The 21,334-nt window shown below is 30.8% G+C and overlaps 1 protein-coding gene across 1 annotated transcript in view; it reads right to left on the bottom strand.

Annotated features, from left to right (window-relative positions):
• LOC107445304 (sushi, von Willebrand factor type A, EGF and pentraxin domain-containing protein 1) overlaps positions 1 to 21,334 on the bottom strand; it is a 46,477-nt gene that overhangs the window by 16,230 nt on the left and 8,913 nt on the right. Inside the window, exons 5-15 of the mRNA XM_043049237.3 lie at positions 20,293 to 20,454; positions 18,101 to 18,283; positions 15,987 to 16,169; positions 14,039 to 14,239; positions 12,403 to 12,654; positions 9,558 to 9,688; positions 7,784 to 7,892; positions 5,749 to 5,949; positions 4,543 to 4,838; positions 1,206 to 1,428; positions 211 to 372 (exon numbers count right to left, since the gene is read on the bottom strand). Of these exons, the coding sequence (XP_042905171.2) occupies positions 211 to 372; positions 1,206 to 1,428; positions 4,543 to 4,838; positions 5,749 to 5,949; positions 7,784 to 7,892; positions 9,558 to 9,688; positions 12,403 to 12,654; positions 14,039 to 14,239; positions 15,987 to 16,169; positions 18,101 to 18,283; positions 20,293 to 20,454 (2,103 nt within the window). The remainder of the gene's footprint in view (positions 1 to 210; positions 373 to 1,205; positions 1,429 to 4,542; positions 4,839 to 5,748; positions 5,950 to 7,783; positions 7,893 to 9,557; positions 9,689 to 12,402; positions 12,655 to 14,038; positions 14,240 to 15,986; positions 16,170 to 18,100; positions 18,284 to 20,292; positions 20,455 to 21,334) is intronic.

Below are 21,334 nucleotides of genomic sequence, written 5' to 3'. Positions count from 1 at the left end.
AAAATTAGAGTAAGTGTACATGACACCCAAAATTATTTTAACAAAATTTATTGATACTGCATCATTTTCTTTAATAGTTCGTTTTACACACGTGAAAGTGGAATTCCCCATTACGTTTTAAGTATTTTTAAAAATTTTTTATAAGTGGTATAACCAGAAACTGAGTCATCCGCGAGACGTTTAATTAAAATATTTTCAAAGTTTACGTACTTCTGCAATCGGTTTGGTTTCTGGATCGTCGATACAGCGTACTCATTCCATCTGGACACTTACTGCATGATAGTTGGCCTTCTAATTCTTGAAAATGACCTAATGGACAGTCCCAGCATTCTTGGGTTGAATTATCATAAAAAGTTCCGGGAGCACAGGAGACTATAATATTAAAAAAAAGGAATGATATTGTAAATTTTTAATCATACGCAGTCGTGGCAAAAATGATAGTGGCTGCTTATATCCTCAACTTTGTGTACTTTTCAATATACATTGTAAAATTGAAAGTGTTCTAAATTGTACTTTAATACTTTAAAGATAAAAAAAATATATTAAAACAAAAACAAAAAATTGGTTTTTATATTTTAACCTAATGTTTTTTGTTTTGTTTTTCTATCTCAATTGAAAAAATTTTTTTTACTTGAATAACTATTTTATTTTTTAGCAAATTCTATTTTTTTAAACAAACATGTTAAAATAAATCCCGTGTCAAATGTTTTATGAATCGTGAAAAAAAATATTTTGACACTACTTGATGTGGATAATAATAAATGAAACCCTCTTTTAATCAATAAGTTTTTGAACAATATATATCAAATGCTTGAAAGCATTTATTATTTGCACAAACAGAATAATATAACTAATAATAAATATTTAAATTGATTTAGTCCACTTGGAAATGTCTGAACAGTAAGGAATGATAAAGTGTGTTTAGGTTTAGACTAATCATTATTTTTTCATTCATAAGTGTTATACACTAATTATTAGGTAAATTGTTACTGGTATTGAGCTTTACAGGAATTTCAAAATAAGCGAATTGATTAAGCACTTTACATTTAGGATATTTTATAACATAAAATATTATTCAATATAGCGTAAATTTTTATTAAATTATGTGTATCGTAAATGTTATACAGTAATTATTAGGTTAATTCTTACTGTTAATGTGGTCTTTACAGGTATTTCAAAATAAGTGAATTAATTAAGCACTTTACCGCATATATTATCATTGAGAACTGATCCTGGTTTACATTCGAAAAATGTTTTATCATCTGTGAGAACTAATTTTCCAGTAAGACTCATGTTCTGGTTAGATTCATAAAGATTCGAAACCGGATCAATAGTTGTCGTTTGAAAATTCAAATCTTCACTCAACTCCCAATTAAGTTTCTGAATTGTCTCCAAAAAGTTTTGAAGTACAGCCTCAGTATCGTTTAGCTGCAAAATTATAAAGGTTCATCAGTTGTGTGTCCATCTATAAAAATAAAGAGTTTTTACTTGGAAAATTATAGAAGAATAAGGAACATAGCATTACTGTTTGGTTGAAAAAAAACTGAAATTATCTTATCTAGATTATTATTTATTTTAATTATTTTTTCTAGATTATTCGTTACTTATTTTAATTTGGATGATAGTAAAAGTTTGATGCCAAATTAAATGAAACATAAAAATTAAAATACACTATTTTATAATCAACAACTGAGAGATTTTGCAAAGCTTTTCCGTTTCCCGTACAAACATTAACGCTTTTTAAGCTTCACGGCACATGCGCGATAGCTTCTCTATCATTCCCAGTATCGCTGAAAGATTATATTCTCACTGTTTTTTTCGCATGCGAATAAGAACCAGATTGGTAGGACATATTTACCCCGAAAAGTACGGCAATAGCAGGTAGTGAAAATTGAAAAGGTATAAAATAAGGTTTGCGTTACGGTGCTTGTTAGATGTTTTCCCCATTATATTATATAGTTTTCTTCCAGCATTTCATTTTTCTCTCTTTTTCACTTAGGAAATTGTTTTGTAAGTAAAATAATGTTATTGAAAACGGATCACATAGATGTAAGGTCATTATATGTATGGCACGTTGTGAAGTATCTCCCATTTTAACTCTTTGTTTTTGCAGTTTTTCTCAAGGCAAGGGATGCGTTGTCATGGTAAAAATTGATGCCTTTAGATTGAATGAAGTGGGGTGATTTGTTCGAGTTCAATATTTAGCTTTCAATATTTTTCTCCATTACATTTGCTTTCCTCCACAATTCACTAATCATATAATAATAGTTTTATTGAAAGCAATTCACGAATTTTCCTATAACTGATTACTAGTAAGATTAATAATATAAAAGATTTCCATAAAAATGTAGTTTTTGCTCCTTCTATTTAATAGTTTTTACACAGAACAAACATTTTTTTAAGATTTTCTTTTTTTTCTCTGTTTCATGGTTTTATTTTTCTATAAGACATTCTTAAACATTATGCATTTGTTTGAAACACTTGGATTTATTGAAACGGATTCAATGGATTAAATTGTTTAGGGTTCGTAAAGTTCCTCTTACTGAGGAGATTTAACTGATCGAATTTATCTTTGAGTGAAATGACTGAAGGCATCTGCAGTTTATGAAAGAGAACTGTAAGATTTTCGGGTATACAGTGTAAGCTTTTTAATATAATGAGTGGTATTGATTTTAAATGTTGTTTTCTCAATTATTAAGATATCTAAAGCATGGTTCATTAAACATTTTTAAAATATCATAGGCCATTTTTGAAAAGTTTGTAAAAGTACTTATTTTCGTTTTTTAAAAGCCCTTAAAGGTGCTTTTTCATAGGGTATTTTTAAAAGTACTTAATTTTTCCTTTTCAAAAATTAGATTTTTTTCTTTACCATGTCGATTTTCGTCACGTATTATGAAAAGCATGCGTTTTAGATTATTCTATTCTTTTCACAATTCATTCAACTACAACCACAATCCACGTTCCATAGCGTATAAAAGCGTCAATCATTTTACATGTTTGAGGAAATGCTTGCATGCGTTCTGTGAGATTATTGCACTCTCATGTGCAACTCTGCTGCATTTTGCAAGATATTTTCCACCTCCCTGATATGGAACCGAAAAATCTCTTGATCTTCTTTATAATGGCTGTTAATAATCAAGAAAATAGTTCTTTGTCAGAAACTAGTTTTTTTTAATTATGATTATGTAAAGTCAATGAAAATTATTTTGCACTTTGTTAATGTATAAAGTGCTAAAAATATTTTTGAGTGCTTAAAAAGTACTTGAAAGGTGTTTATTTTTTGTTGAAAATTTTAGCTTCGCACTCTGTTAAGTAGAACCCTTTAATACTGTAACTATACCCACAAATATTATGTAATTTATAATCCACAAAATAATAAGGAGCAATTAAAAACTGACAATAGTAAAACATTTCTAGCAATTCTTTATATCTTAAAAACCAACTCTTTCGCAATAAAAGGCTGTTTAGTCCAGTGGTTACAAACCAGGGAGGTATTGGAATTTCATAGTTTCAGGAAGGGGATGAGGTCACTTTGATTATGCTTGCTTCTTGCTACGAAACCCGTTGCATCTTTAAAAATGTGATTAATGGAACACTTTCCTGTATTTTCTAGTAAGGAGTTAGATTTAATACGAAATTCATCAGAAACTATTTCTATTGGAAAAGTTTCGGATGTTTTGCAAAATAGATTTTCAAGCAACAGAAATGTTTGAAGAGAAACTAGTCCACAAAGGTGAATTTCTCCCAATATTTAATCCAGGAGTTCCCTTGTCTTCTGGATTGTGTTAAAAATTTCAAGGCTACGGAGTTGAACATTACTAGTCGTAAACCCAAAATATTGGTCGACTATGACGGTTATAAAATATAATTTTTGTTTTGTAAAACTTTTGATCGGGCCCCCAGAAGGGTACAATTATCCCTCTCTTTCCCCTACTCCCTTGACGACTTTACTTGTAAATTACATGCATATATTTTTTTAAAAATTATCATATAAAATAGAAGTATCTGCTACTTTTTCTCTGGAATTGTAGTAATTCTAATTCTCCTTTAGAGTTAACATGTTACCCTACTATTGGGGTAAAACCGTGTAGTTTGACTTGTTCAAGAAAAAAAAATCATGCATTTAAAAAGTAGTGTATTGTGACTTTTCGAGAATGACATATTGTATATAAATAAACAATAAATATCCTGATTAAATCAGACAATTTATAGTTCGAATAGTTTAGTCCCAACAGGCACTCGAATCTTAGCTTACAGGTATTACCCTACATTCCCCAATATAGATTTCGAATTGAATAGAGTGAGACAAAATAGATTGAGAACAATTTGTTTATTCAATCATTTAATGTCTGATTGTATTTTTGTAGATACTTAATTTTTCGAGACACCATAGTTTAGAAGGATTTTCATGGGCATAGCGGGTATAAGGATTTTAAAAAGCATTAAGATGTTTAGAGACAAGTAGAGGTGAATTTAAATTTTTCGTGATCTACCATTTGTCGCAGAACATTCCCTTTATGGTATATTTGACAAAAGTCTTACTTCGTGATCAACATTGATAGTAATTTCAAACTCTAGCTCCAGCTCTTCTTTCTCTGCATACTCCCATACGTCTCTTTTATGTCTTCGTGGCGAGGAAATCATCTCTTTTCCGCACTGAACTTTAACTGTTTTGAAGGAGCAGGTCCCTTTATCTACACATAATTCAGCTTCTTTAAGTGTTTGTAGATGGCTCATGAACATCTTTTTTATGTCTCTCTGAACATTTTCATTATTGCAACTTCCGTGGTAATAAAAACCTGATAACATCAATTTCACTTTTGTCGGAATCGTTTGACCTATAAAGAAAATCGTATTGTATTGCAAGGAAAAATCGCTAGAGAAACTTTTTTAAATTACTATAAACTAGTATTAAAAAACAAGCAAAATAAAAGTGAAAAGTAAATTTCTTTAATAAAAGTATTTTTTCTGTAACAAAATTAGAAATAAAGTTTTAAGCTTTTGTACACACAAGTGCAAAAATATGATTCTATATATTTTATTACCACCGCTAAACAGCCAAAACAAGTTTTAATTACCTATGTATAAAAAGTTTTATTAAAACTTTATTTATTCTAATATATTTTTTAAGCAAATTTAATAATTAGAAAAATGGTAAGATGTAAGCATAATATAAAAGGAATATTTTTCTCTAAGTTAGAATATATATGTAAATATTTATTAACATTGTGTTTTTAATTAAATTTACTGCAAAAATAGTAATTTTGTAAAAAATGTATTTTTAAAAGTATATATATATATATATATATATATATATATATATATATATATATATATATATATATATATATATATATATATATATATATATATATATATATATATAATGATATTTGTTTAATAATTTATTTTATATGTTTTTATAAGAAATCGAAAAGCAATATTCTTTTAATGAAGCCGAACAAGTTTAAATTTATGAATTTTTAAGGTTTACGCTTCATAAGTTACCTTTTTACTTCAAAATAAAATTTCTGCAAAAATAATCATTGAATTTGCACAAGTTGGAAACCTGTGCTGTGGCTTATTAATACTCGAAAATTATTAAAATTTTCTAGTATTAATTATAATTTATATAAAAGAAATACACTGAAATCATACATCAGAAAATTTACTTTTACATAGTTATGATATTTCTTATCTTTGAAAAGAGCTGTAAAGCAGCATACACTTATGTCAGATAATACTTACGAGCACAATCGGGCCAGGGGACTGGATAATTATTAGGTATTGTTTGCCACTGTGCTTTGGAATTGCAGATGTACCATTTGGCTGGCTTCTCGGTAAACTCATGTTTCGAGTTGCAATATGTTTGACACATTTTCCCATGCAACCAATCATTGCATGTAAATGCTCCATTTGCAGGAGGTGGATAATATGGACAAGTTACTCCTGAAGTAAAAAAAAGAGAGAGATTTGAAAAATATACTTTTAAATTAAAATATGTTATAAATATTAAATATGCGTTCACAAGTTTCGATTGCTCTATTTATAATAATAAACTCGTTTTCGTGTATGCAAGAGGGAAGTCTTGAGAACGTGATTTTGACACTTTCCCATTAGTTAAGGTATTCAAATTTAAACTGGAGTTATTCTTGAAGGCAAAGCAAGTTTCATTTGCTTCCTGACAGCTGTAAGCAAAGTTTATTGCAAATCAATCTTTCGAACAGCTTTTGATATATTCTTTTTAAATTAGTAGAATCAAAAAAGTGATCACTATCTGGAGAAGATTTTGGCATCAGTAACTACCGCAAAAAATCGGCATTTTTCTTTGACACCCGGCCAGTGACCTATGAAAATTTCTATACCCGATAAATCGACACCACTTAGAAGAGAGTACCATAAACGAAAAATCGGATACTTTAGTAGTCCGAACGTTGTTGTGTCTTTCTAATAATCCCCACTGCGCAGTATAGTAGTTTGGAAGTTGAAACTCTTATTTATTCGAGCTGCACATTTGAAAATTAGGGGGAAGGAACTGCTTATACCCATGTCTCCCAAAAATGATGATTGAATCACCATATATTGCATCTTAAGGATGAATTCCCATGCTCTCATGGCAGATCTTGTCATGCAAATCGTAATTCGACATTTCAGGCCGTAGTGGCTTAAGGAATAGAGCACTTGCCTACCACTGAGGTGACCCGGGTTCAAATCCCAGCGATGAGTGGTCGATACGAATACCGCACCCAGTTCGCACCGAGCACAGTGCTAACGTAAAAATATCCTCAGTGGTAGATTGATCAGGGTTTAGAGTGAGGATAACCATTGTGGGCTCTCCTCTCCATGTAATGCGGGTTGGTTCCTTCAAAAAGTTCTCAAAGGCAAATTTCTCTCAATATTTGAGATTCAAGAGTTCCTTTGTCTTGTGGATTGGGTTCAAAATTACAAGGCTACGGAGTTGAACATTGGTAGTCGTAAACTCAAAATGTGGTCGGCTGTTCAATGACGGTTATAAAATAAAAATAATAAAATTCCACACTTTGTATCTGCGAAGCATTCTAATACTTGGTATTTATAACAGTCTCTTTGTCGAATTTTGTACCGAACTTGATCACCCAATATTGATCAAATGCATCTACCGGAACGTGGTCAGGGACGCAAATAGTGCCATTTGACACTTCGTCTCTGGTTCGTATTCAAGTGCCATGTATCCATAACCTCTCTTTTGTCGAATTTTATTTGCAACTTTTTTTGAGTTTTGAATCGAGCTTGATCGCCCGATATTGATCAAAAGAATCTGCCATGGTTTGTCGGAACGCAGTCTCAAAATAGTGAAGCACTAAATCAGAGATTCTGACTTCACCGACATCCGAAGTAGACTAAATCTAAATGCACTATGAAGCTGTGAGTTTCGCTTACTGAAGCCCAATTCATCTGAATACGTAGTGCTTAATAGAATCAAAATAAAGTAAAATATTATGACTTTTGAATCACATTTTTTCCGATAGCATGTAATATATTACTGAGAAAGGTTTCATTGAATGCTAGATTTATTTGTTTTCATTACAATTATAGTATATTCATTAAATAAAAGAAGCTCTTACTTTTAAAAATGCTGCTGATTATCATTAAATTAATCAAAATCTTGAATATTTGATTTATGAAATGATAAATGGCATTTAATATTTTTTTTGGCTGACTAATGTTTAATTTTTCAAGCAGACCATCTGCAGTTATTATTTTCCGGAATTTTTTAAAAAGTATTAACGGTAAAGATACTTACGTTTGACCAATATATTAAAAACACACGACTCTTCATTCTGGTTTTCATCAACGGCCTTATAAGAAACAGTATGCGTTCCAATGCTGAATGTTTGACCAGAGTAGGCAGTCTAAAAATTGAAAATAAGAAATTTTTTTTCTTAAATTTTAATTTTTTAAAGATATTGTTTTTATTATTTTTTATCGATTCTGAAATTCTCTCTATCTTTAATGTGTATGAAATTTAACTATTGTGTGAGATGAAACCCTCTACCAAGAAAGAGCTTTGTTTATTTCCTGCGCCTGAGAATAAACTAAACGGAAAGCTAAGAGTCATCTAACATCGTTATTAAATTCTTATTAAAGTGTTAACTCATATGTGTTAACCCACTCAGTGTTAACCCAATGAGTAAAAAATAATTGCATATCTTTTTTAATTTCTTAGCCTTGAATCTAGAACACAAGAGAATGCCTGCTTAAAAAACCAGGTCACATTTTCCTTTGAGTAGAATTCTTTTATGCGAAACTATCAGCATTTAAACAAAATGGCGGGAGAAACCTCCCATAGTTTGCCCGATGCAAAAGGAGCTCTGATCTATCTTTTCCGAAGTATCATTTACATTAGCAATCCAATCTCTGCGGGTAGAGCAGAATAAAATTTAACCATCTATCTCTGTGATTCGTTCAGATTTAAACTTATCTGTCTCAGTTGAGCTCTTTCGATTTTTTTTTGAAAAAGTTACCATTAGTTTTGTCAAATATGTAAGATGTACGCTTAACATCTCTAATTTAACTTATCATATTTTGAGTATGCGCACTATCTTGAAAATTGCATGTTATTTCATGTTATTTTCAATAAAAAACAGTAATCCGCGAAAAGAAAATTTTTTTGTAATTAAGTATTGCTGATATTATGAATGCTAATTGAACCTTTCATGTCAGTAAGCTTTCCTCGAGAAATCTTAAGTTTGTTTTAAAAATGTTATTTACCATTTAGTCGAAAATTCGTGAGATACACTGCATGGAAAATCTATGCTGATAGGTTTTGTATTTTAAATATTTATCAAAATCTGAAATTAGATTATTATTCTAGCATTCAAGATGAATATATTTTTACTTCCGTAATTTTTTTTACACTCAATGTTATTTTAAGGAAGTTAATTTAATTTCCCGTTAAGCTCAGGTATTAAAATAATTTTATAATTGTAGTATAGGTAGCATAACAAAATACGTAGCACTCTTTTTAATGATGGTATTCATATTGAATAAAAATATGAAACAAGTTAACGCAAAAAAAAAAAAAAATCACGTTAAAAGAATTGTTTACATACACCATTGTTTCAACAGGGTGTAAGCTTGTTTTGATGAACCAAAAATGAAAGCTAATTATTTTCAGAAGATGTTTCGAATGATATTTCGTAATAAATATTTTCAGAATCCATGTTGAAAATGAAATTATAAGTATACACATTTGGGGTAGCGAAGTGATATTCAAGCGCAGGAAACAAGAATGTTATTGGAATCTAAATAATCACCAGATTCTTTAAAAAAATTTCAAACGTATTTCTTTGACTGGTGAAACTTAGTTTTTTTTTAGGTCTTAATATTTTCATGCCCACCTTCCTCTGCAATGATTTGTTAAATGCCAATAGCATTTATATCTTCATTTTGCTTAAATATGATTTGTAAATCCAGAATGCAAATGTTTTTCGACTTGATTTTTTTTAAAATGCAGTATTGCTGAGCACCTTGCGTACTTTTAAATTGTGATATAAATAATAATTTGATTTAATAACCTGTGTAATCTTCAACGGTTTTCCACTATTGTCTTCAAACCATGGTTTTTTCCATGTAACGATTTCTTTATAACTATTTGTAGATATTTCAATATCTCGTGGACACATCATTACAGTTGGCGGTTCGTCATCTGAAATATATTATGTATGTAAATTTCTATTTCATGCTACTATTTTTTTCATCGATAGAAATCATATTTTTCACATTAACGCATAAACTTTTAAATAATAATCATTCAAATAATCAACAGTTTAAGTTTTCCGAAATCCTTTTATCAGGAATGTATTTGCAACTACTGAATTCCTTTACGTAGAATCACAAAGACCCTTGACCACTAAAGTGTTTACAAATAAATTTAATAGTGGTATAATTTTTGTACTACATCGCAGAGCCTTTTTCTAAAAAAATTGTTTTTAAATTCTTAACATAAATTTTAAAAAATACAACTATTTTTTTTTTTTAAATTGTCTTCCTCTGTTGACACAGCATATCAATTTTTTGAAATTTTCCTTTTGATCAGGAATGCATTCGGAACTAGTGCAGTTATTATTTTTAATAATATTTACAAAATGTAATTTGAAGAAAAATTGTAGCTTGGAGAAAGAAACCGAATGCGGATTTGAAATGAATACGAAAATATCTAAGATTTGTAAGGAAAAATCCTGCAACAAGAAAAAAAAATCTCATAAATGTTCTATTCAGTCGATTATTTGCTTTTTTTTAATAATTTATGAATATTTATTTATAAATAAATATTTATTAAAAACTTTCATATTTCATATTCTTTTTCATATAGCATTAAATTCATATTGCATTGCGAATCAAGAACTATAAATATGTAATTTTTAGATAAAAATATTTTAGATTTGTTGCCAGTTTGTCTTACATTGATAAACAATTCAATAAAAATTATAATTGCGAATCTTATAATTACAAATTTACATAAATTCTAAACTTAAATGATTCAACAGGATTGTTATTAGACAGTTTCAGTTTTTCTAAATCCTTAATTACTCATTTCGAATATCAAACACTAAATCAGCATTTGTCTTTTTATGTTTTTTTTTTTTATAAATTATTAAGTACCAAATTCACCGTATTGAGCTAATCATTCTTGAATGCTATAGTGTATAAAAAAAATCATATTTTCTTAAGTATTTTTTCGAAAGTTAAGAATCACTATTAAATCTTTCTTAATGAATCGAGTTTCTATGAGTTTAGTGATTGTTGTGGATGCAGATTCATCACGTTGAGAATAATAATTTTTGAAAGCTGCATTCTATTAAAACTTGTCATCTTCTTTCCGGTTTTTAAGAAAAGTGACAAATTACTATCCCAGTTTATTTTCTTTTGTTGTCATTTTTTTTAATGATTTCTAAGTACTGAATTTTTCTTAATTATTTATAATGCTACAAAAAAAAAACTCAACTATCAATACATAGATTCAGTTAAATTTCTTTGGGAACTTTTTTTCGTATATCATATGAGATGCTGAATCAGTATTTGTATTTTTATGAGTTTTGCTAAGTATAGTCTATCGTAACGATAGAAATTCAAAGTTTCGTGACAATATATCCTAAAAACTAAATTTTATAATAAATCCGTTTCGAAATGAACGGATTGTTAAGACACGGTGCCCAGTAGATAACTCGTGAAACATCACTGCCTGCGGCCAATGTGCGGATGGGTAACCACTTTGACCAGCCTACGAATGGACCGAGCGTACGCGGTATTGGTCCTCGTTAAGGCTGTTTTTCTATTTTATTACTGTATACTATTTTTATTACTGCTGTGAGTTTGCCATGACTATTAGGTCGAGTTTACCCTATCTAAAGCCAGCACTGTCTACGCTTATTTTGAAAATGGCACAAAACGCCAATATGGAGAAAAGACACAGTTTTGTGAAAATGAAAAGTGTTTGTGTGAATGTTGTTTTCTGAAAATAAAAAGTGTTATAATTTTTTAATATTTAAAAACACTCCAATGCTGCATTACCTGGGCTCATAAAAATTTGCAAAAACTAAGAATCCGGCACTGATTTTGATAATTTTCCTCAAGGTGAAAAAATGTCGACAAATTGGCAGTTTATAAAAAAGTATAGTAACTTTTAAAATATTTAAGTATTTTGTCTGTTTTAAAAGCCAGATAATTCTTCAAGGCAAGATTATATGTATAATTTAAAACCATCGGATTGCTTTAACTGCAAGGCATTGAAACTATAGCGTTTTTTTTCCCTCGGTGACAAAGCTTCGGAAAATAGCGTAAAGCGCTTGATTTTCCACGCAAGTCGTTGGGCTACCAAAAATGAAGAACCATCCTCTTTGGAGATGATCAAAATTCTGATTGCATGTCTTCGGATCATCCTCAAGGATTATTTCCCAGATCATCGCCAATACCCCACTAATGCTTCGTGAATAAACTAAACAATCTACCACACGTCTGGCTATCAAAGTTGGTGAGCCATTCCCTTTGGAAAGGATCAAAATTATGATCGTATGTCTTCGGATCATCCTCAGTGATGTTTACTGGATCATCCTCATGAATATTTCCTAGATAATCACCGGCCCACCAATGAGACGTGAATAAACTACTTCTACTATAAAAAACTATTAAACTGCGGGCTACCAAAGCTGGCGAGCCATCTCCTTAGGGGAGGATCAAAATTGTGATTGCATGTCTTCGGATCATCTTCAAAGATGTTTCCCCGATCTTCGCCAATGAAATTCACGTTTTCTTTCCGCGCTTTACCAGAAGTGATGAGTCAATAATTAACCTCCCTTTAATTTGGTCTGTGATTTTTTTCCTTATTAAAAAAAAACTTTAAATTGCTCTAAAACTTCTTACCTGTCACTACTATTTTCATGTCACAATGTGACTCTAATCCGGATGTATCAACTGCTGTATATTTTATAGTATGTGCACCGATGTTAAAGTAAGATGGAGAGGTGATGCCATAAGGTGTCGTATAGAGTTTTGGTGGAAAGCCACTATTATCTGTCGGGTAATGTATTTTCCAAGATACGGTAGTGCCGTTTCTTCCTTTCGAAGCGCTTACCCACACTGGTGCAGAACACGGAAAGTCCGGAGGTGTTACATCTAAATAGAGAGAGAGAAAAGTTAACTCAGAAGATTGCTAATCTGTAGAGTGTACAGTACTTCCCCAGAAAAATTGATGCGTCATTGAACCATAATATCGGTGTCGAGTAAATTTTCTGATTCTTTAATAAGGTGGGACACAGAAACAAATTGTGTTTTAAATTGAACTACAGGATCGCGTCAGAAAATTTAATACGAATTAATTTACACCATACTACAGCTCAATGTGACAGTGTATTTAAGTTGCAGCAAATTCGAACAATATTGTGGTTTAAAATTCTCCAATACTCTAAAACAGTGGTTTCCAATTTTTTTTCTATTGCAGAGCCCTAAATAATCAAGCTTCTTCTTGCAGAACCATGACTTTATAATTAATGTAAATAAAGACAATAGTGTACACATTAATCATTAAAAGATTACTTTATTTTGACTTTTGGACTTTTTATACTTGATAAGATGAGTGATTTTTTTTATTGATTGTTTTTTCATTAATAGTCTTAAATTAGGTTTTGTGTTCGAAAGTTGAATTCGAAATCTTGGGGATGAATTTAGTTTAGCTAAAAGTTTGATATTGCTATAAAAAGAACTGTTATAAGCATTGAAAACTGGAAAGCGAAATGTAAAATATCATTGCAATTTTTTTTTATAAATGCATGTCCTTTTCCTTGTTCTAAGATAAATTCTATATATATTTTTGAAAAATTTCATTACTCCTTCTTTGGCATGTTATTTTAAAAATAATTTTATACAGGCAATCGAAATAATAAGTATTTAATGGATTATTGACTGTCTCTAAATATAATTACAGATTTCAAAAATGTTCAAAAAACTGTTTTAAAAAAGTCTTTTCTTTTGGAACCCCTTTAACTCTTCCACGGAACCTTAGGGTTCCACTGAACACCATTTGGGTACTGCTGCTCTAAAGAGTCTATGCATAGCTTTTCCTTATAATCTTTTCATTACTTGAAAAAGCGAAAAATTAATGATTGTAAGAATGATTAGAATGACTAAAAGGTTTAAGAATAGTAATATTAAAAAAGGCAACGCAATAACAATTTTTTACTTACGAACATTAGTAATTATTTAAAACTTTTAAAAATAATAATATTATAAAGAGATAACGTTATCAACATTTTTCTCCTTCATCTCTTTTTCAAAGGTTACAGTTTTACACTGATCATTAATATTATTTCTGGTCTCTTATTTAGTTTGAAGTACAATGCACAAAATCATTTAAATATCTACGCTAAAATTGTGTTTTTCATCAGAAAATTTTTCTGGAGAATTTGAAAATATGATTTGTCCTTATTTTGCTCCAGGCCATTTCAAGTAATGAAAAGTTTGCATCGTAGAATATCATTTTGAATTAATATGGCATACGTACCGACGCAGATTGGTTTACTTTCTTTTTTATATCCATCCAATAATTTGCCATTTTCACGGCATGTCAGATAATAAGTGCCTTTCAGTTCAAAACCACTGTTACATTGGTACAAACAGGTTTGAAATAATTCTGGCTTCTTTTGATAATCACAGTTAATGATTCTGCCATGTGCAAGTGGTGGTGGAGTATTACATGTTATAGCTAAAAGAAAAAAATAGGCATAGAATGATTGAACAGTGTACTGTAAATGAAAAAATTCTATATTTTAGTTATTTGTCCTAAAATCTATATTTGAATTATTATTAATTATCCATAATCATCAATGGTCCACCAATTACTATTGGTTCGTGATTGGACCATTATTACCAAATTTCCAATTACTATAAATCCAAAGGACAAGAAATCAGAACTCCTGAAAAAATCATAAAAAGCATAATTTAATGGAGGTGGGGTTGTGATAATATTATTGAAAGAGAATGCTAACTGAGATGTCCACTAACATAAAAGATCTAGTTTAGTTTGAAATTTGGAATCAAGGGATGACTTTCAACAACTTCCTAAGTATGCTGTTGAAACGGATTACCTTGAATAACTTTTGATCCAATAATCGGATCTTCACGTTCTAGGATTCAATCTTAATGGTTCAAGATGATGTTTTCGAATATGCTAATTAATTAGCGCAGACAATATTTTAAGTTACGAAATAAAACACAAAAACGTACTTTCTCTGAATAAACATATCTTTTTTTCGAGCGATTCTGATTTTTGACCCCCAAAATAATAAGGGTAGCAGCAATCTGGGAAATATGGTCCATATAATTTAGTCAGAAAAGGATTCAAAGTTCGGACCATTTTTTGTTAATAATTTTACCTTTTGCGTATTTTGCCATATTTAAAGACCTTTCTAAGCAAATCGAAAATTTTTGATCACAAATACATGATTTGTTTATCTGAAAATAATTCTTTACAAAAAACAACTCTTAATAAATATTTATTATCCTTTGTTATTTTATTTAACAATAGTCCAAAACATTTTGAATCATCATTTTAAAGTACATAATTTTACATGGCAAAATGTAAAATGTAAGCGAAATCGATCGAATAGATCCTGAGAAATCGAATTTTAAAGATATCGTATATTTAAATTTCGATTTCTCAGGAACTATTCTACCGATTCCGCCCAAATTTTGTATTCTGCCATGTAAAATTAAGCAGAATAAAATTGTGTAAAAATTTATATACCTTACAAGTTTTTCCGACTATTAAGTTTTAAAATAACAAAAAAATGAATCATAAATATATACTAAATTTTAATTTATGCATATAATTATCTTTGGATAAACGAATTTTATAATAGTGAGCAAAAAATTTTCTTTTCGCTTAAAAAGTTCAGGAAATATGGCGAAATGCATAAAAAATAAAATTAACATTAAGTGGTCCAAACTTTAGATCGTTCTCCTGACGAAAGTATGGGAACCATATTTCACAGATTTCGGCAACTCCTTATATTTTGGGGATCAGAAATCCGAATCCGTCGATCGAAACTTAAAATATCATCTGCACCAATGAATTAGCATATTAGAGGTCACCCCCATTAAGATTATGTCCTAGATTGTGAAGATCCGATCTTTAGGTCAAAAGTTATTCAGGGTAGTCCGTTTTTTTTTGACGCACTGTACATACAAAACCACGTGGACTCACTCCCTAACCGAATCAATGTAGTTATCAAGTATAGAATAAAGAGTTACATGGTAATAAATTATGCTTTTTTTCATGGATTCAGAACAATTTTCGGGCATGACTGACTCATGGTGACTTTCATGGGTGACTAGTTAGATGTTCGATGAACTTAGAAGCGAAAAGTTTAATGGAAAAAAAGGATACTGAAATAAAGTTATCTTGATTCGAACTTTTAAGACTGTAATGTTGTTATTCTCTGATAACTTACGTTGGCAGGTGGCAGCAGTGCCGGACCAATGTCGAGTCGGCAAACATTCCCTTGTTTCGGAACCATGAAGAGTAAAGCCAGCTAAGCAGTTGAACTTGCATTTCGTTCCCGCAGCCATGTTGGCATCAGCTTCGCAATATTTTCGGCCATATCGTGGTGCTGGTAGGGCAGGACATCGCACAACTGTAAGAGAGAAAATGTAAGGAGAATTAATCTGCATTTTCAAGTGAGAAAAAATCGAAAATATTAAACTATTTTAATATCACATGCTGAATTGAAAATTTACGTGCATTTAAGGAAAATATTCTCAGTATTCTGGTAGTCGTAGGATAGTGAGATAAACCTTGCAAGACGAGCTCTAGCTCTCTCTAATTTGTTATTCAAAGGCTGTTAATGATGCTTTGGGAGACGAAAAACTCGAAACTTTCTTTAGATTGCTGGACCAAGTTTGAGCTAGATTTGTGAGCAGTCAAACTAAACCAAAATTTTAAGACATCTTTAACAGCTGCGTATAACGATGTCTTATTATACTCAAGGGTCGTGGTAGCCCAGGAGTTAGAGTATCGGACTCCGGTCCAGAGGAACTGGAGTTCGATCCTCAACTCCACTAAGGCTAACCGAGTACAGGCGATGTTATTTCTCACAAAATCTGTGGATTCAAAAGTCCTATGGTCGGTCACTGAGCAGTATGAATCTGGAGAAAATTTCCTTCCCCTTCAAATCTATGTCTGAATTGCAGAAATGGTCATCAAAAAAATTGTGATGGCATGTCTTCAGTGTCTCCGGATGAATTGCTGTTCTTGATAACATTCATATCTTAAAAGATTTTTTTTGCTTGATTTGTGTTTCTAAATTGTTAAGAAAATTTGGTTTTAGCTGCTTTTAGAACTTTTACATTTTGACGTATTATTCTAAATCTTTTTTTGCTTTTTTCTGAATTTGCATAAATCAGTTTCATTCTTTGATAATTTTTAATCTCAGTACCGCCCTTTGCAACTTCAAAATATAATTTATTATTAAAAGGCTGTTAATGATGCCTAAAATCTAATCTAAATATGGTTCAGCACATCGTACGTACAAAACAAAAATTTTTTCCACAAGAAAACATCTTAAAATTGCAGTAAAAATAATGCTCTTCATAACACCACAATATGAATTAAGGCAATTTCTTAAATGTGATTTCTTTTATACTTTCGTTGCCGAAAAAAAATTAGAACAAGTTTTTTAATGTCAAAGTAATGTGACATTGATGTAAGCATGTTCCTTCAAATAAACATTTAAGTAATGAGTAAACCTGCATACAGGTGGTTACATTCAGTTTCAAGGTTGAACCGGAATGTTCAACCTTAAACATGTGGCGAATACTTAATATTTTGCCGTGACTAATCACACCAGTTCTATGTTAACACTTGCGCAGTCGGGAACTAGCTGACGACATAGCAAGTGAAGAAAAAGGAGTTCGATAAATAAAAAATAATTTTTTAAAATTGAGAAATAGAATTGAAAATTTATATTAAGTCTGCACAAACTACACACTGGTAACTACAGATAGTAGAAATGAGCATATTCCTACCGAAATGTTTTTTGTTGAATTAAGTATGAGTACCATTGCCCGGTATATCCTACTCTAAGGTTAAGTGCCACTGCCCGGTGCACCCGTCTACTATCCATTCTACTCTGCCGGTATACCGTATAAAAAAGTAATATTTTATATAAATGGCAGCAGCACCTGCAATCAGTTAAGCTTTTCAAATTCAAGATTTGGTTTTTCTATTGTGCGCAACCATGGGTGATGCGATAGTTTGTTAAGAATTTTAACACTGGTGGTGTGACTTAAAGTTATGGGTTTGTGATAAACGCAATATTTTTATGGAAACGAAAATTTCTTACTGTTTTCCAAGTGTCAAAAAATGTCATTCAGTTAGAATTAATTGGTATTTCTAAGAGGAGATGAACTGTAGCTACTAAAAAATTATTTTTATAGTGATATATGTATTTTATTTAAATAATGAATACTGTAATAACGGAATCGGGATCCATAAACCTAATTGCAGAAGTGAAAAGTTCTTATTTAAAATAGCTTTAATTTGTGTATATCAAAAATTGATACTTACTGCCGCAAGTGGACATTTTTCCAGACCATGTGCCATCCTTTTGGCAAACTCTAATGTCTTCCATTTTATTCAGAAGCTCATAACCATCTTCACACATAAAATGGCACTCTGATCCGTATGTTTTTTCGCAGATTCCCAAAATGAATCCATGTGTCGGGGGCTGAAGTGGGGGGCATGTGACCTCTGCAAAAAGTTTTAAAGTACTTAATTAAAACCATTAGAATGATACGGAATGGAAGCTTATTTTTTACTTTCATATAAATCGGCAGTATAACTACATATAAGAATATTTTCCTAGCTTCAATTTCGCAGAAACGCATTATTATAAGTCATGGCAAAATTAGTAACTTTAAATAACATGTTTTAATATTTCAATGCTAAATTTTATGCTGAATTATGAAGTTGCAATTCGAATATAATTTCTACGTACATAATAGCATTGAAAAAAAACTCTAGCTTAGTTTTCTTTGTAAATGATGATAAGTTTCACAATTTCAAATAACTAATATTTGGATGCATTCTTTTCACGTATTGTGTATTGATGTAAGTCAGTGAATCTACAAACGTATTAGCTATAATTACAAATTGTAATTAAATGCAAATTCTAATTTATTTCTTAACTTTGACATGAACATATTACGGTATTAGAATTTCAACGGTAACATTAAATGGGTTTCTTAAATGAAAAATGAAATCAAGTGATTGCGTCAGGAATATGGTAGCGATGGCGACGCCATCATCCAGGGTTATAAACAAAACAAAAAGAGATGTGCATTGCAGATTTAATACAACCGATTTATCAATTCACATGCGAGCATTTAAAGTGAATGGGAAGTCCTAAAAGATGGACAGAGTAGAACAATGTGCATTTGCACAATTTTTGGTGTCAGAAAGTGACCCTAACTCCATTTTGTTATCAAAATGATGGTTTTTGAAGATTAACAGTGTCTAGAACAAACGGATGCGAAGTAAAGTTGATTTAGGACACAAAAGAGGGAAGAGGTAAAAAGTTTTAAAAGAGGACATTATCGGATCTTTAACGAGAGCAAGCAAGCGCAGTGATCTCCAATGAATCCATTGATGCTGAAAATAATATGAATTTAAATAATCGAAAAGTTATGAATCGTATCTAAATGTTAAGCACTCTATCTGATTGAAGAACACATGAGGCGTATGTTTAGCACTCCATCCAGTTGAAGGACACATGTCATGAATGTTTAGTACTCAACCTGAGTATATGACACATGTGACATATTTAGCACCTAATTTGAGTGCAAAGACTTTTAGTGTATCTCCCGCTGCAAAAATGTAATTCCAAATCACTAGTATGTAAGACATGTTAACTCGATTCTATGGTGAGGTACCTTTTCATAGATAAATGTTGATTTTGTCGATTACTCACTCCCCACATTGGTGACCCGGACGTGATGTGAATACGCCTACCTTGGCAGAAACACCCACTACGATTTGAACCCGACTACTTCGATGGATGGTCCACATTGAACAGTTTACTTGCCTCTTGTAACTGCGACGTTATCCCCCTCCCCGTGCTGTTGCTACTCAGTTTCAATCACACACAGCGTACAACTTATTCACTCAACTGCAAATGGCAACACAGGAGCGACCACGTCAGTGAATTTAATATAGCTCTCACGAACAGCACTCAAAAAGTACGGTGATATTAATACAGCTCTCCCGGCTTCTCACAAAACAGAAATAAATCAACTGGGGGTATCCGTTCATAGAATTTTATCACAGATGTAATTCTGGTGAGGGAGTACAATAGTGTATCTACTCCTACAAAAATATAATTCCAATTCACTACTATATAAGACATGTTAACTCAATTCTATAGCAGGGTACCTTTTCATGGATGAAGGTTGACTTCGTCGATTACTCAGTCCCTACAGGTTTGCTTTTTTACTCTCCAGTGATTACACTCCTCTCTTTTGGGGCATATAATCGAATAGTTTTTTTCTGGTTACGTTATTGATTTAAAAATAATTGCGGCTGCTCAAGATGTATTTAGAACATTCGAAGGTAAAAAAATAACATAAATAAACTCTTAAATTCCGCTTTAGTATTATCATTATTTGATAGTATGAATTAAAACTTATTTTATAAAAAAAATTCAAAATGGAATCAAAATCAGAGTACATTAAAGGCGAACCAAAAATTAGTTTTAATTTTACTTTTGCAATCGATTCCATTGGCTGGATTTCCAGTATAGCCTTCCTTACAAACACAGTCTTTGATACTGGTACTTGCTAATTTCATCGTAGTAGAACTACCTGGACAAGGTGTACACGATCGAGTAGGCTCTAACTTTGATTTGTAAGTACCTACAGGACAAGCTGAAAAATGAAAAAATTCATATTTTTTATATGGAAAGCATAGAATATCATGTTGTAATAAATTCGAAAAAAATAGCACAAAATTTATTACTAATGCAACCATTAGTTTATTTATTTTATACATATGGAGAAGAGCGAAATGGTTGTTCTTGAATTTGATGTGGATTTTTATGTTACTTTTTCAGCGAAAAAATATATGGAAATATACACTAAGACCAATTAGTATAACTTTTCCCGTTTTGATTTCTTATATAGATATTAAAAATTATTCTAAAAAGAGCAAGTTATTTATTTTCATAAATACCAAAAAGCGGCAACAAGCTGATAAGTTTATAAGCACATAAAGGTAAACACATCATATCATGTTAAAGTGTGCATAATTGAGAGACACAATATGAATAAGTCGTAAATTTCAGTGAGTATAATTTTCATAATAAGGAAAATAATGATTATTTATTAACAACATATCGATAAATAATCAAGCACATGTGGTGTTTTTAAATTTTGCACAAAAAGTCATTCACTTCATCATTTTTCTTAATCACAACTTGCATTAAAACCACAAATTCTAATTAAAATATGTTATTTGCTTTATTGCCGTCCAAAAATATAGAAAAACTGCAAAGCACTGAACTTTGTAACAAATAAGATTTTAAGTACACGAATAATTTCAAAGGCTATTCAAAAAATTTAAAAATAATGAAGTATAGGATTAATTAATATTTTGCTACAATCAACAATTCCTACAAATCCCATAAAATTAGCTCTGCGAAAAAAACAGTTAATTAGATTTTAAAAATTTAAATGGCGACTATCACAGAGTCACAAATAACATTAACAGCATTGTTGGTTACAATAGGGAGGCAATACTATAAAAGGA

This window comes from Parasteatoda tepidariorum, chromosome 2 (assembly GCF_982258835.1).
Source record: "Parasteatoda tepidariorum strain Cologne lab strain chromosome 2, Ptep-v5.0, whole genome shotgun sequence".
Classification (NCBI taxonomy): domain Eukaryota; kingdom Metazoa; phylum Arthropoda; class Arachnida; order Araneae; family Theridiidae; genus Parasteatoda; species Parasteatoda tepidariorum.
Note: the sequence above shows the minus strand (reverse complement) of the source record. Positions and strands in the feature narration are given on the sequence as shown.